Raw genomic sequence first — 16,959 nt, 5'->3', positions numbered from 1 at the left:
CCCGCTGCTGCCCCTGACTCCTGACCTGCAGCCCCCTTGCCCCCCCAGCCCTGCCATTGCCCCTTATTCCTGACTCACAGCCCCCGGCCCCTCCAGCCCTGCGGTGCCTCTAACTCTCAACCCCACAGTTCCTGGCATTCCCTTTCCCAGCTGGGAAGTGCCCAGATAAACCAGTCCCTCCCCAATCAAACTAGCCCCCCTCGCCCTGCCTCTTGCTCACCGCCAAGGTCTCCAATACCCCCCCACCCCCAACAGTCCTGGCATGGAAGCATTAACCACCCCCCACTTCACCCACTGCAACATGGAGTCCCCCTCCAAGCCACTAACAGAAATTACCTCTCCATGTGAACATTGCTAACCCAGATTAACAAAGGGCCTGCCCAGGTCCAGCCTAATCAGCTTCCAAACCAAATAAAGCTGAAGTGAAATGGGTTCCAATTGGTGTTCTCATGAAAATTGACCCCATTTGCTATGGTCATGGAATTAATCTGGATTATCTCCCCCCAACATGCACACACCCCTGGTGTCCTTTGAGGTAATCCAGATTCACTCCATCTGGCCACAAAGTTAATCAGGATCGTACCCCTCTGTGTGGCCATGGAGTTAATCTGGATTAACTCCCCTGTGTGTAGGCTGACCCAGTGGCTACCAAACCCCTCTGGTGGTTGCTGGGAGAGATGGAGAGGAGACAAACTGGGTGATCTAACCTTTTATTCCCAAGGCAATGAGAGATCGAAGGGATTCAGCAAGAAAGGACTGGATCTCAGAGGCAGGAAGCTTTTGGTGGGAAGTGGGGGGTGGGGTAGAGGTCTGCAGGTCAGGAGGAAACCAAGGTGAGGGGGCTGCAGTCAGGCGTGAGGGGCACCGTCAGGGCAGCGGAGGCAAGGGAGTTGTGGATTCAATGCTAGTTATTCCCAATGATGCTCCGGATCCAGGGTATGTAATTGCAGACCCGGGTGTAGACCCCGGGGTGTTGGGGCTGCCCGCACACCATCGGGCCCCAGGATACGATGCCCTGAAGGACGTCGTCACATGTGAGGGGGCCTCCTGAGTCACCCTGTGAAGAGACTGGTGTCAGTGTCACAAGGAGGCACCTCTCTCCCTCCTTTCTTCCATCCATCCATGCCCGTAGATACCCATCCATCCATCCTCATACACATCCCTCCATCCATCGCCTTGGACACCCCTCAGCCCCCCACCTCCATTTATCCACCCATCCATCCCCATGGATACCCCTCCATCCAGCCCTGTTGAAACTCCTCGCCCAGCTAGACACTTCTATCCAGCCGGCCATCCCCACGTGCACCCCCATGCCCATCCTTCATCCATCCCCATACGTGCACCCCTTCCTCTGTCCAGCCATTCATCCCCCTACATGCCCCTCATTCCATCCAGCCATCCACCCCTCCCTCCAGCCATCCCCATACATATCCCTCCGCCCACCTCCCCACCCATTCATCCGTCCCCATGCATACTGCCCCACTCATCCATCCACCCCATACACACCCTTTCTCCCATCCAGCCATCAAACCACCCAATAGGGGCTCTTCAGGACGTAGGGAAGCCAAGGTGACCCCCATGCCCACAGACCGCAATGCCTTTATGCCAATACACACCATATCCCCCACTGCTCATGCCCTCTCTGTTCCCTCCAATCATTTATCTCATCCTTCTACTTGCTATTAAAACAGACCTTTTGGAGGACCTGCTTGTGGGTGGGATGATCTCCACAACCTTCCCTGGGTTCCCAAAATGCCTTCAAGCATCATCAGGCTCCCCCTTGCCCTGCTTCATCTTCTAAGGGCAGAGACCAACTGCCCATTTCCCACCATGCCAGGGAGAAGTGCCCCACCACCTAGGGGCATTGGCTGGTAGAGATCTATTGCTCCACTCCCCGTGCATCGCCCCCCTTGTGGAGGGCCCTGGCACTGTCCCCAGTACCTGGCAGGAGTCAATGCGACGTCCCGGCATGCCGGCACAGATCATGTTGCTAGTGAAGAGCTGGGGGTAGGACTCGTGACAGCTCCTGTTAGGCAGGATCTGGATCTCGGCACAGTGCAGGACCGTGGGAAACCTGACTGTGGGGCAGAGGAAGACAGTGGAGGTGGGGCCAAGGTGGGGAGGGGTGGGGCCAACCCCAGAAACCCTCCAATGGAGCAAGTCTTCATGAACATCACAGTCAAGATGATGCTGGAGTGACTCCAGATTGATACTGGGCAACTTTCATGATGATATTGGAGTGACTCTGGACTGACATGGGGTATGGCTGATAATGGAGTGACTCCAGATAGATAGCTTTAATGGTGATAATGCAGTGACTTCAGCATTATCCTTTTGCATCATTTGATGTCAATTTGGAGTCACTCTGATATCACCATAACCCCTTACCCAAGATCAATCTGGAGTAATTACAGATTGATAGCAGTATAATGGTGATATTGGAGCAACTCCCAATTGACATGTGGGTATGGATCATAATGGGTTTACTCCAGATTGATACCAGATGAAGTACAAGGATGATACTGCAGTGACTCTAGATTGACACCAGGTAAGGTGTGAACAGGAAAGTCAAGTGAATTTAGATCGATCTGGTGTACAGCTCATAACAAAGTAACTCCAAACTGACCTTGGGTAAGGTGCAATGGGGATATCAGAGTGACTCAAGATTGATGTGGGGTACAAATGCAAATGGACCGACTCCAGATTAATATCAGAAAAGATGGAAGGATAATACTGGAGTGAGTCCAAATTGACACAGGTCAGGGTGATACTGGAATAACTTTGGATTGACACCAGCTGAGGTGTAAGGATAATACTGGAGTGAATCCAAATAGACACAGGGTCAGGATGAAACTGGAGTGGCTCCAGATTAACTTCAAATAAGTGTATACTGGAGTGAGTCCAAATTGGCACAAATCAAGGCAATACTGGAGTGATTCTAGATCGACACCAGTGACTCTGTATTGACACCCTGGGCTCCAAGGAGCTGGGGTGTAGGCCTCACTGGTCCCCAGGGCTCCCCCTTCCCCCTCCCCCACACTGCCCCTACCTCCAGGGCTGCGTGTGGTGCCCCAGCCAGACACGATGCAGGACTCCCCAGGGTTCGGGCAGCTCCGGGGCAGGGTCACGGGCCACACACTCTTGCTGCGGGCCACAGGGCCTGACAGCTGCAGCAACATGATGTCATTGTCCAGGGTCTTCTTGTTGTAGCAGGGGTGGGGGACCACGCGGGTCACGTTGAACTTCTGCTCCATGGCCCCCGCCTGCCGCAGCCTGTACTTCCCCAGGACCACGGTCAGCTCCCTGGGCATGGGAGAGATGCAACCGGGCAGCATGGGTCACACACGGACACAATGCGCACGCACCCCCCCAGGCGCCCAACACACACACACACACCCACACACCCAGGCGCCCAACACACACCCACACACCCAGGAGCCCAACACCCCCCCCGGCACCTAACACCCCCCAGGCGCCCAACACACACACACACACACCCAGGCGCCCAACACACACACCCACACACCCAACACCCCCCCCCGGCACCTAACACCCCCCAGGCGCCCAACACACACACACAAGCACCCAACACACACACACACACACACACACACACACAGGCACCCAACACACACACACACCCAGGCACCTAGCACCCGACACACACACACACACGCACACACACGGCGCCGAACACACACACCCACACCCCCAAGCGCCCAACACACACACATACAACCCCCAGGCACCCAACACCCCCCCCCCGGCACCTAACACCCCCCCAGGCGCCCAACACACACACACACAAGCACCCAGGCACCTAGCACCCGACACACACACACACGGCGCCCAACACACACCCCCAGGCACCCAACCCACACACACACACCCAGGCGCCCAACCCACACACACACACACACACACACACACACACACACACCCAGGCGCCCAACACACACACATACACACACACACACACCCAGGCACCCAACCCAGGCACCCAACCCACACACACACCCAGATGCCCAACACACACTGACACAGGTGCCCAACACACACACAGACACACACACAGGCGCCCAACACACACAAACACACACAGGCACCCAACACACCCCCCCCCAGGTGCCCAACACACACAGAACCAGGCACCCAACACACACACACACACACGCGCACGCCCAACACACAACCCCCAGGTGCCCAACACACACACACACAAGCACCCAACACACATACACACACACACGGCACCCAACACACACCCCCAGGCCCCAAACACCCCCCCCAGGCGCCCAACACACACACACACACGCCCCCCCAGGCGCCCAACACACACACACACACGGGCGCCCAACACACACCCCCCAGGCGCCCAACACACACACACCCAAGCACCCAACACACACACACCCACACACACGGCACCCAACACACCCCCCCAGGCCCCCAACACACACACACACACACACACACACACACACCCCTAGGCGCCCAACACACACAGACACACACACCCAGGCGCCCAACACACACCCAGGCACCCAACCCCCCCCCCACACACACACACCCCCAGGCGCCCAACACACACAGAACCAGGCGCCCAACACACACACACACACACAGAGGCACCCAACACACACACACACACCCAGGCGCCCAACACCCCCCCCAGGCACCCAACACACACACACACACACACACACAGGCACCCAACACACACACACACACACACAGACCCAGGCGCCCAACACACAGACCCCCAAGCGCCCAACACACACACACACAACCAGGCACCCAACACACACGCACACACGCACGCACGCACATCCAGGCACCCAACACCCCCCCTAGGTGCTCAACACACACACACACACACACACACCCAGGCACCCAACACACACAGGCACAGGCACCCAACACACACAGGCACAGGCACCCAGGCCCCCAACACACAGACACACACACACACACACACACACCCCCGGGTGCCAACCACACACACACACCCCCAGGCCCCCAACACACACACACACACACCCGGGCCCCAACACACACACACACACGGTGCCCTACACACATGCACGCACACCCCTGGCACACCCCACACACACACGCGCACACCCCCGGCACCCCACGCACACACACATGCGCATACCCCCAGTGCCCCCCCACACACACACCCCCGGCGCCCCACACACACACACACACACCCCTGGCGCCCGACACACAATGCACACTCACCCCAGATGCCCAACACACACACACAGGTGCCCAACACACACACCCCCACACACCCCAGGTGCACCACACACACACACACACACACACCCATGTGCCCAACACACACACATGGTTCCCCACACATGCGCGTGCACACCCCTGGCACCCCCCACACACACATGCACACACCCCCGGCACCCCACGCACACACACATGCTCACACCCCCGGTGCCCCCCCCACACACACACCCCTGGTGCCCCCCACACACACACGCACACACCCCTGGCACCCGACACACACACACCCCTGGCACCCCACACAATGGACACTCACCCCAGATGCCCAACACACACACATACAGGTGCCCAACACCCCCCCCACACACCCCAGGTGCCCCCCACACGCCCCCACACACCCCCGGCGCCCCCCCCACACACACATGCACACACCCCTGGCACCCCCCCACACACGCACACACCCCTGGCGTCCCACACACACACACCCCTGGCACTCCACAAACAAAGCACACCCACCCCAGATGCCCAACACACACACACACACACACAGGTGCCCAACACACACACACCCAGAGCCACACACACACACACACACACACACACACACAAACCCCAGGTGCCCAACACACACCCACAGACACCCAGGTGCCTAACACACACCCACACACACACACACGCACCCCCAGGTGCCCAACACACACACACGCACACCCCCAGAGCCCCCCCCCACACACACACACCCCCACAGACACCCAGGTACCTAACACACACCCACAGACACACACACACACACACACACACCCAGGTGCCCAACATACACACGCACACCCCCGGTGCCCCCACACACACAACCCTGGCGCCCCCCCCCACACACGCACACACACACCCGGCCCCCACACACAACACACACCCACCCCAGATGCCCAAGACACACACAGACACCCAGGCACCCAACCCACACACACCCCCGACGGCCAACACACACACACACACACACACACACACACACACACACACAACACACCTCTGGTGCCCCACACACACCCCAGGTGCCCCCGCACACACACACACACAGACCCCTCCAGGCACCCAACACACACAGACACAGACACACCCAGGTGCCCACACACACACACACACACACACACACACACACACAGGTGCCCAACGCACACATGCACACACACACACACCCCAGGTGACCAATACACACACACACACAGACACCTAGGTGCCCCCCCACACACACACACAGACACACACACACGGCACCCCCCCACACCCCTCCCAGGTGCCCAACACACACAGGTGCCCAGCGCACGGACACACACACACACACCCCAAGGTGCCCAACACACACACACACACACACACACACACAGCGGCCCCCACACACACACACACAGCCCAGGTGCCCAACACACACACACACACACACACACACACACACAGACACCCAGGTGTCCAACACACACACACACACACATACGGCGCCCCCCCCCCACACACACACAGGTGCCCAACACACACACAGAGACACCCACCCCCTGGTGCCCAACACACATAACCACCCACCCACCCCAGGTGCCCAACACACACGCACGCACACACCCGCCGGCATCCAACCCCCCTCCCCGCCGGCACCCAACACACAATGCAGGAGCCCAACATATACAAACCAGGTGCCTGACATGCACACAAACAGAACTCAGGTGCTTGACACACCCATACTCACACTCACACACACACACACACACACACACACACACACACACACACAGAACCCAAGCACCTGACACTCACACAAACCAGGCACCTGATATGCATGCATATACACACACACAACCTAGGCACCTGCCACACACACACACATGCAAAACCCAAGTGCCTTACACACACTAAACCTAGGTGGCTCACACACACACACACACACACACACACACACACACACACACAACCCAGGCATTCAGGACACACCCACTCACAGAACCCAGATCCTTGGGATACATACACACACACACACACACACACACACACACACACGCATTCACACACATATGTATGTCCATCCCTGAACTAGACCGGAGGCCCTGATCCTGGCCCCTCCCTCTTCCCTTCCCACAATCCCCAGCTCACCCCACATTGCAGTGTGCAGCCGTCAGCACCCAGGACGGGCTCACCAGGGTCCCGCCACAGCTCACAATGCCAGTGACATAGGCCTGCCAGGGCCGGGAGTTGAGGACGCAGGGGTACCCATTGATGATCCGGTCTACACTGTCCTGATATGCGGCTGCAACAAATGGTGGAAGGGGGTGAGGCAGGGCAGGTTAGTGCAGGATAGGGGTGGTGCCCCCATCCATCCCCCCGCTTCCATACACACCCCCCTGTGGCCCCAGGAGGGGAGCCCTTGGAGCACAAGCAGGTGTACTGGCAGCTCCAGTAAAAATTGTAGTGTTGGGCTATGCCATGAAGTGCCATCTCCTGAAGTCATGGGAGGTTGCTTTCCCCTTCCCCCTCGATCTATCCTTCCATCCATCCTCTAGGCCCATCCATCCATTCATCCATCCTCTACACCCCTTCATCCACCTATCCATCGAACCACCCACCCCTCCCCTGCAAAGCATACATCCGTCCATTCATCCATCCCTTCCACCCCTCTGTCCCATGGCCTATGTCTGTCCATGCATCCATCCATCCTCCCACCCACCCACCCCTTACATGGCCTACATTCATCCATCCCCTACACCCTTCCAATCATCTACCTGTCCTTCTGTCCTCTACACCCCTCCATCAACCCATCCCCTCCACCCTTCCATCAATTCAATCAACCCACCCACCCCTACATCCCCTCCCCATCCATCCATCCATCCCATATGACCAGAGTATTTCCCTTACCAAACAACTCATACAAAAAAACCGCTCACAGAGGAGGGCACCTCAGAAGCTGGGAGAGACACAAACATATGCCCTAGTACCTGCAGATGCCAGCAGCAGGATGAGGCCCAGCAGCTCCATGGCACCAGCACAGGTACAGATGCCTTGCTCTTGGGAGTGGAAGAGAGGGTCAAAAAGGGTCTCATTAGTGTGCAATTAGCCCCCTAGGTATGGGGGCAAGACCTCTCCCCCCATGCAGCCCTGAGGCCTCCAGCCCCCACAGCCAACCAGCAACCTGCTCCTCCTTCCTTCCCCAGCTACCACCCCCATGAAACCAACCTCCCACCCACCCCTACACACACTTCTCCATCCATCCATGCACCCACCCATCTAAACACCTCCCATCTATCTAAACACCCGTACAAACACTTCCGTCCATCCATCCATCCACCCATCCATCCACACACCTCCACATCCACTTACCCATATATCTCCCACCCACCCATTCCCATAAAAACACTCCATCTATCCATCCATCAAACCCTAGGCTTGGAAGTTACCCTACAGAGACTCTAGCTCCATCAGATGTTCAGAAAATCTGGTCCATGATGCCATGTCTTGCCCCTTATGGCAGGCATGAAGGGACAGTGGTTTTCCTTCACCTGCATGGCTGCGTATCTGGTACCTGGGATCCACATCCTGTCCCCTCCTCTTCTCCAAGCCCAGCCATTCCACCTCCCAGGATCTTCCTCATCATCTGCTTCTGGGTCTTCTCCAGTTCCTCCTTGAAATCCAGAGCCCAGACAAGTCCATCAACCCCCCAGCAGAGCTCTCTGGTGCTGAGTTGAGTGGTAACATCCCTAACCAGATCTCATGGACCAGACTCAGTGCAGCCCCAAATGACCTTTGCTTCTAGCATCCTTGGGTTAGAAGATGTCTCCAGAGTCTTTGGATCCAGTGTCTGATGGGTGCTTGCATCCAATGCTGGCTCACATGGAGGTTGTGACTGCCCAGAATCCCCCAGGCCCTCCCCCATTGATTCTCTTGCTCTCCTGGTCCTCACCCACTCTGGGGTGGGTGAGTTTTCTCCACTCTGTCTCTCCAGCCCACCTCTCCAATCCTTTGAGGCCCTTCTCTGGTCTACTCCCATCTCCCCTTGTCTCTGCAAGTTTGGTGTCACTTGCAACCCAGATAAGGGAATCATGGGAAAGCCAGGCTGGGTGGGTCCTCACAAGGTCAAATCTAGTCCAACCCCTTGGCTCAGACAGGGTTAATCCTACCTAGAGCAAGTCAGTCAAGCTGTCCAACCTGCTCCAAGGGTAGAGACTCCACCCTTCTCTTGGCAGCTTGTCCCTGTACTGAACCACCCTGAGAGCCAGAAAGTCCATCATCTCCAGCCTCAGTTTCCCACTGCTGTAATGTCAGCCCATTGCTCCTTTTTCCATACTCTGTGGTCCATTTCCATCCTTCATAGAACACCTCCTTGGGGATTGGAAAACTAGGATGAAAAGCTCCTCCCTTGCACCCCCCAGCCTTCCTTTCTCCAGACTCCATCATCCCAGTTCTTCCAGCTTGTCCTCCTGTTTCCCAGATGTCCAATTGCTTTGGTCACTCCCCATTGGGCTCTTTCCAATCTCTTCACCTCTTTCTTGCAATGCAGAGCCCCAAACTGGGGGAGGCGTCTCCATTGTCAACCAGAGCGAATGAAGCACCTCCAGTCATTAATAAACATGCCCTTTAGCACCAGATTCAGAAAAGACCTCAGTGGAGACCCCTCCAAGGCCACCTATCACTGCGATATCCTTCTGCATATGGTTCCTCTCTGATGGCAATTGTCCTGTACCCATCAGGTACATATCACCCAGCCCTGGTTTCTCCACCCCACTCATGAGACCATCACACACTAAGCCTCCATGAAGTCCATGTCTAGGTTCTACCTTGCCTTGTCCACCTAGCGAGACACATGGTGGACAAAAGAAACCAAGTTCAGGGCAAGGTCAGGTCTCAAATCCTTGCTGGCTTCTTCGTGCTTCTCCCACACACAGGAACTCATTCAAAGATGATTCCCAAGGGCATCTGAGTATTCAAGTCCAGTCACCCAGGTTGTAAAGCCCAAGTCCTTCTCTGTAGGGGCAGGCACTGTGCCAGCACCACTCCAGCCCTCCAGGCCTGTGTCCTACACCCAGGACTTGGAAAGGTTCTTGCCAGTGGCCCCAGGGTTTCATCACCTGGCTCCTCCTGGGAGGGATTTCATCAGACTCATTCTGGTTCATCCAGGGGTGGGTCTGAGGTGCATTTGGAAGAGCAGGATCTGTGGCCACCACCTCCTTAAACCAGTCTACTTTGTTCACTAGGTGGACACGGTTTGTTTTTCTTTTCAAGCTTCAAGCAAAAGTAAGAATCCCTGGGCACACCCCTCCAGCCAATCATTCCTCCATTCCCCCCCACACACACATCCCCTCCATCCATCCCTCACTGTAAACACCCACCCATCCCTGTACCCACCCATCCATCCCCCTGATGCACTCTCAAGCTCTCTCTCTCCATACAATCACCATGCATTCTTCTGTATGTACTCTCCCTCCATTCATCTCTCTGTTATCCAACTTTCCCTTGACTTCCTCAAACAACTCTGCTCCCTTCACTTTCTAAACTTCCTCCCCATGCACTTACCCTTCATCCATCCACCTCTTCCCTCTCCATGCATTTTTCCTCCTTCACCTCTTCCAACTCAACCTTGTATATGCCCATCCACCATCAGATAACTTCTCCAGCCTTTATTCAGAGCCTGGGCTATCTATCCATCTGGCCACCCATTCATTTATGCATCTCTTCTTAGACAGGCACTCCAACCACATCAGCATTCTTCCACCTCCAATCACTCATTGCATCCATCCATTCAAACCCACACACTGCTTTCCTTCACCTCTCTCTCCCTCTCATTCAGATTTCTATAGCACCCAAGTGGTTTAGACACCCCAGCCTCCATACCTATAACAGGAGGGATTGGTCTGAGCTCCTGGAGGTTCACACCAAGGTCATCAGCTCATGCCCATCTCCCAACATCTCATCGACTCTTAAGATCCAAAGCCCAAGAGAGTGGCAGCGTCCCTTCTCTGCCTCACCCAGTGGCCTGGAGAATCATGGGTAAGTCAGGGCAAAGAAATGTGTGAATGTAATTGGGTCTGGGTGGAGCTGGATAAAGGGTTAGCCAGGAGTGGGCGGAGGGCAGAGATGTGCAAGTGGTGTTGACACGGGTGAGCAAGGGCAGAGTTATGGCTGTGTGGGTAAGAAGGACAGAGGCCTTACTTCTGCTAGAAGGGCAGAGCTAAGGTCACCCAGGGGCAGGAACTTGGGACATTAAGATTCCTCCTGGGGTAGAAGGCAGGGGTTCCATTAAGACCACCCAGGGTGGGAGAGGGGAGGTCGTTAGAGTCACTCTGGTGTGGGGGAAGGGGCAAAGGAAGCCTGCAGGGCAGAGCCAAGAACCCCGAAGGGGAACGCTGGCAGGAGAGGAGGCCTCGCTCCTAGATAATCCCTGGGGACAAGACGCGAGACAACACCCTGCAGAGCTTCAGGCTGGCTCATCGCCCACATGCTCCTCCTACTGTGTCAGCATCCTAGGGCCATGTGCAGCCGGGAAGGCACTTGGCTCTCTGCCTAAGCCGGGACACAAGACACAAGATGGGAGGGAACGTGCAGGTGCCAGAAAGAACAGTGACTCATGAGTGGAGATGATGATAAACAGCTTCCAAGCACAGCAAGGAATCCAGGCATCCAGGTTCCAAACCTGCACCCTCCTGTAACCCACCAGACCCCAGTCTGTCCCAAAGCAGGTATCCAGGCTGTAACCCACTAGACCCCAGTACCCTCCCAGAATGGGAAGAGCACCCAGGTGTCTGGGCTCCCAGCTCCCTCAAACTCACTGGATCTCACTCTTCTCCCAGATCTTGCATAGAACCACGTGTCCAGGTTCCTACCCCTCTCCGCCCCACTCCCTCCCCATCCTAGCAAGATACCTACAGCTGTAATGGTGTCCCTCACACCCACCCCTACACAACCCGTGTGTGACCCTATGAACTTGCATATACACACCCCTAACACTGCCCCCAACCCATACTTTAATCACCTGATCTGTGCCCCCTACATGACCTAAGCTCTGTCCTCAGTCACCCACACCAATCCCACTCACCAACCTCTTCCTCTCCACCCCTTCCCAGCCAACCCTTTATCGGGCTCCACCCAGAAGTGGTCATGCTCACATTCCTTTGCTATGACTTACCCATGTTCCCCCAAACCATTGGATGAGACCAGGAAGGAAGTCGTCACCCGCTCAGGCTCATATCTTAAAAGCCAGCCAGATACCAGGTTATGGGCACAGGTTGATGACCTTGGCGTGAACCTCCAGGAGCTCCAACATATCCCTCCTGTTTCAGGTATAGGGACTGGGGTGTCTAAGTCTCTTAGGTGCTTTGGAAATCTGAATGTGAAGGAGGAAGAGATGGAGAAAGACAGTGTAGAAGGATGGAAGGAAAGGGGTCTATTGGGGCTGGAAGGTTGAGTGTCAAGATGGATCCATAGCAGATATGGTGAAGGGAGGGAGGGGTGGGGGAGACAGGTGGGAGGAAATGTTTGAGGGTGGATGGCTGCGTACAAGGTCATAGTCATAGAGAAGCAGGGCTGGAAGGGACTTGCAGAGGTCATCTGAGGTCAGGGCAGAAGTGAATGAGGAAGGCCATACCGAAAGAAGGGGTTGGGTGGATGAATGGATAGTGCATGCAGGAAATGGAGGAAGGGTTTGTGTAGGGATGGATGTAGAGGTGTATATTGGGTGGGAGAATGGAGGCATGCATAAGGATGTGGGGTGTTATAAGGGGAACACTGGATGGATGGATGTTAGTGATGAAGAGGTGGATGGAGGGATCGATGGATATGCATTGGGAAAAGAATCAATGGAGAGAGGGAGGAAGGGAAGGAAGGACAGATGGGTGTGTGAAGGAGAGATAGGAAGGGTCCCCCCTAGAGCAGGGTGGCTGAGAGCAGAGCCAATCCCCTAACAGGACCCTTTTTATCTATCTGCCTACCAGAGCACATATCTGCCTCATCCACCACTGCTATGAAGCTGCTGGGCCTTGCTCTGCTGCTAGCGTCTGCAGGTACTAAGGAAAGCGTGTCTGTGTCCGGGACACCTGGGCTCTCTGCATCCGTATGTCCCTGCTGCTCCCTGCTGGAAGGGACAAGCTTTGCTCTGTGTGGCATGGGGAATGGATGGAGTGTACCGGGGACAGGGTAGATTGATGGAGGGATGGAAGGAAGGAGGGAAGGAAGGGATAAGGTGTAGGGGATGGATAGAGTAAATGGGGATAAAGGGAGAGGGTGGATGGATGAAGGGGTGTGTACAGGGATGGATGGATGGGGTAGGTGAGTGGAGGGGTATGTATGACAACAGATGGATGGATAGATGCATTAAAGGGGTAGAAGGGTATGTATGGAGAGAGGAAGGGATGGAGACAGCTGGTTGTATAGAGAATATGTATGGGGTGGATGGAAGGATGTATGGATGGAGGGAGGGAGAAATGGAGGGATGCATGTCTGTCTATGGGGATGGAGGGATGGCAAGAAGGATGTGGATGGAGGAGTGGGGCCGAGGCGGGCATCTCCCACAACTCTGAGACCTGGGACTTGATGGCCAAGCCCAGACCCCACAATGCTCCCCCAAAACCCCCAATACCAGGCCTCCCCTCTCCCTCCACGTGCCCCCCCCGGCTCACAGGGCCCCCTGCTGACCTGCTCCCCACCCTACATTGTAGCCACAGCCCAGGATGGAGGCGACAAAGTCATTGAGGGGTACCCGTGCCAGCCCAACTCCCAGCCCTGGCAGGCCTACCTCCAGGGCTCCACGTTCTGCGGAGGTGTGCTCCTGAACCGCCACTGGGTGCTGACCGCTGCTCACTGCAAGATGGCGTGAGTGTCACTGCCACCCCTGCTAGAGGGGTTCGGCCCTGCTCGGGGGGGGGGGGGTGCATGCATGCGTGTGCGTCCATGCATGCTGGACACCGCCTGGTTTCTGTGCGTGCACATGTGCGTGCATGCATGCATATACACTCATGTGTGGGTGTGTCCCTGCCACCCTGTGCTCCATGCATCTCTCTCTCCCTATCCCAGGGCACAGCTTGTGCGCCTAGGTGTCCACAACCGGCGCCTCCCCAGCCGCACGGAGCAGCGCCGTAGGGTCATCAAGACGATTGTCCACCCCAACTACAACCCCAAAACCTACAACAATGACATCATGCTGATGCGGCTTCAGCGTCCAGTGGTCATGACCAAAAGTGTACAGCCCGTGGCCCTGCCCCGTGCCTGCCCCCGTGCTGGGCAGTCCTGCCTTGTATCTGGCTGGGGCACCACACACAGCCCTGGAGGTAAGAGCAGGGTCAGAGGGGAACAGGCTGAATCCTGGCATGGTGTCAGTCTGGAGTCAGTCCATTGACATGGGGTCAAAGCAATAATAGACTGACTCTGGATTATCCCCCTTATCCCCATATCTATCCAGACTCACTTCATTGACATCAGGTAGGCTTGAATGGCCACAATCCTGAGTCACTCAAGATTCAGCCATGTCCAATATTGATCAGGAGGCACTCCATTGACATGGGGCAACAATCTGGAGTCACACCAGCATCTCCTTGCCCCATGTCCATTAGGAATCACTTTGGTATGGTCATTACACACTTACCTGGCATCTCTTCCGAGTCACTCCAAGATCATTTTAACCTGGCATCAGAGTTACTCTGCTTATACAGGCTATGAGCAATAATGGAATTGCGATTATCCCCATTACACCCACAGCAATCCAGAGTCACGCTAGTATTGCCCTTGTGGCCCACCTGGCATCATCCTTGCATTACTCCAGTATCATTTCTTACCCCGTGTCAATTAGGAGTCACTTCAGTATCGGCATTACACCCCACTGCAACCTAGAGTTACTCCATTATTGCCCTTACCATGGATCAATCAGAAGTCACTCTATCTTGATTATCACATTTTACTGGTGTCAACCCAGAATCACTCCATTGACAAAGAGTAAGAGCAATAATGGAGTGACTCCTGATCATCTTCATTACCCACTTGTCAATCCAGAGTTGCTCCATTATTAGCTTTACCCACCCCCACCTGGTGTCAATCTAGAGTGACTTCATTATCTTTACTGTGGGTTAATCTACAGACACTCTGTTTTCACCATCATGCTTTACCTAGTGCCAAGCCAAAGTCACTCCAGTATTGTCCTTACCTGGCATCAACCTGGAGTCACTGCAGTATCGTCCTTGCTCCCCATTACAATCCAGAGTCACTCCATTATTATCCTTTCTAATGGCCAATCAGGAGTCACTCCATTTTCACCATCACATGTTTCATCACAGTGTCAATCCAGAGTCACTCCAGTATTATCACCCCCTGGGACCGATCTGGAATCATTCCAGTATCAACATCATACCGTAGTTGGCGTCAACCTGGAATCACTCCATCAGCACAGGACAACAGCAGTACTGGAGTGACTCCTAATTACCAACCTTGAGCCAGCATCTATCTAGTGTCACTTCATTATCACCATTTGCACCATACCTGGTGCCAATCTGGAGTCAATCCAGAATCATCCATGCCACAGGTTAATCAGGAGTCCATTTGCATTATCACATCTACTTGGAGGCAATCTAGAATCACTCTGCTATCACCCCTACCCGGCACCAATCTGGAGTCACTCCAGTATCATCCTGACCTGGAACCATCCAGAGTCCCTCCCCACTGGGATCTCCCAAGGCTCTGCCTCCCTCTCCCCCACTGGAGGCCAATCTAGAGTGAACCCCAGGCTCTGTCTGGTCCCTAACCAACTGCTTTGCCTCTCTTCCCACAGCTACATACCCCAACATCCTACAGTGTGCCCAGCTCCAGATCCTCTCCAATGAGTTCTGCCGTAAGGCATATGGTGCATGGTTCACACCCAACATGATGTGCGCCGGCATCCCAGGGCGCCGTGTTGATAGCTGCCAGGTACTGGGGGCAGTGCTGGAACCCACCAACAGAAGGCAACAGGGAGCAGCCTTGCACACCAGCAACCCCTGGTGGTGGTTCTGCTCCCTGGCACACTATGGGGGTGTGGGTTCAGGGATGGGATGGAGGGCCAGAGAGAGAACCCTCTTTGTGACATGGATGCTTTCTCCCTACAGGGCGACTCCGGAGGTCCCCTTACGTGTGGCAGGGTCCTTCAGGGCATTGTGTCCTGGGGCCCACCAGTCTGTGGGCGGCCCAATGAACCTGGTGTCTACACCCAGGTGTGTAACTACCTGTCCTGGATGCAGGACATCATAAATAGGAACTAGCAATCGTGTCCATGCTGGTTCCACCCACTCCTGCCCCACAGCCCTCCAGTATTCAGGCCAGTGTCCCTCACTCCAAATCCAAAAAATTCTCTGCCCCCAGTACCCATGCTAGTGCTCCTCACTCCTGACCTACAGCCCTCTGCCCCTCACAGGGCCTGGGGGGGAATCCAACACTGCCTTTTGTCCCATAAAAATATATATACATACATATATTTTCACTCTGGATCCTGGTGATTGACTCCTATAACCCTTTCAATCTCTCATTGTCTTGATGAATAAATGGATAGAGCACCCAGGTCTCCTCATCTTTCTGTCCGGAGGATGAAAACAATGATAACCCAAAACCAATAAAACAGCATACAGAAAGAAAGTTTAACAATTTCTTTGCCTCCATTTTCCTGAGCAGGGACTGGATCAGCCCGCCCGCCAGGACCCCCTCAGGCCCCGGGGGAGGCGCACCCAGGCCTAG

General features: G+C 55.4%; 2 protein-coding genes across 2 annotated transcripts; one reads left to right on the top strand and one right to left on the bottom strand.

The window, feature by feature from the left end:
* Positions 1-694: 694 nt before the first annotated feature.
* Positions 695-12,081, bottom strand: LOC132243171 (trypsin-like). The gene is made up of 6 exons (XM_006276758.4): positions 11,107-12,081; positions 8,217-8,285; positions 7,378-7,531; positions 3,050-3,303; positions 1,942-2,078; positions 695-1,057 (listed from the first exon to the last, which is right to left on the bottom strand). Exons 2-6 carry the CDS (start codon positions 8,254-8,256, stop codon positions 905-907), a joined length of 738 nt encoding a protein of 245 aa, XP_006276820.3. The 5' UTR covers positions 8,257-8,285; positions 11,107-12,081; the 3' UTR covers positions 695-904.
* On the top strand, positions 11,259-16,782 carry LOC109283976 (trypsin). Its single transcript, XM_019490864.2, has 5 exons — positions 11,259-11,262; positions 13,926-14,079; positions 14,281-14,534; positions 16,025-16,161; positions 16,338-16,782. Exons 1-5 carry the CDS (start codon positions 11,259-11,261, stop codon positions 16,488-16,490), a joined length of 702 nt encoding a protein of 233 aa, XP_019346409.1. The 3' UTR covers positions 16,491-16,782.
* The last annotated feature ends 177 nt before the right edge of the window (positions 16,783-16,959 follow it).

This window comes from Alligator mississippiensis, chromosome 15 (genome assembly GCF_030867095.1).
Source record: "Alligator mississippiensis isolate rAllMis1 chromosome 15, rAllMis1, whole genome shotgun sequence".
Lineage (NCBI taxonomy): Eukaryota > Metazoa > Chordata > Crocodylia > Alligatoridae > Alligator > Alligator mississippiensis.
Note: the sequence above shows the minus strand (reverse complement) of the source record. Positions and strands in the feature narration are given on the sequence as shown.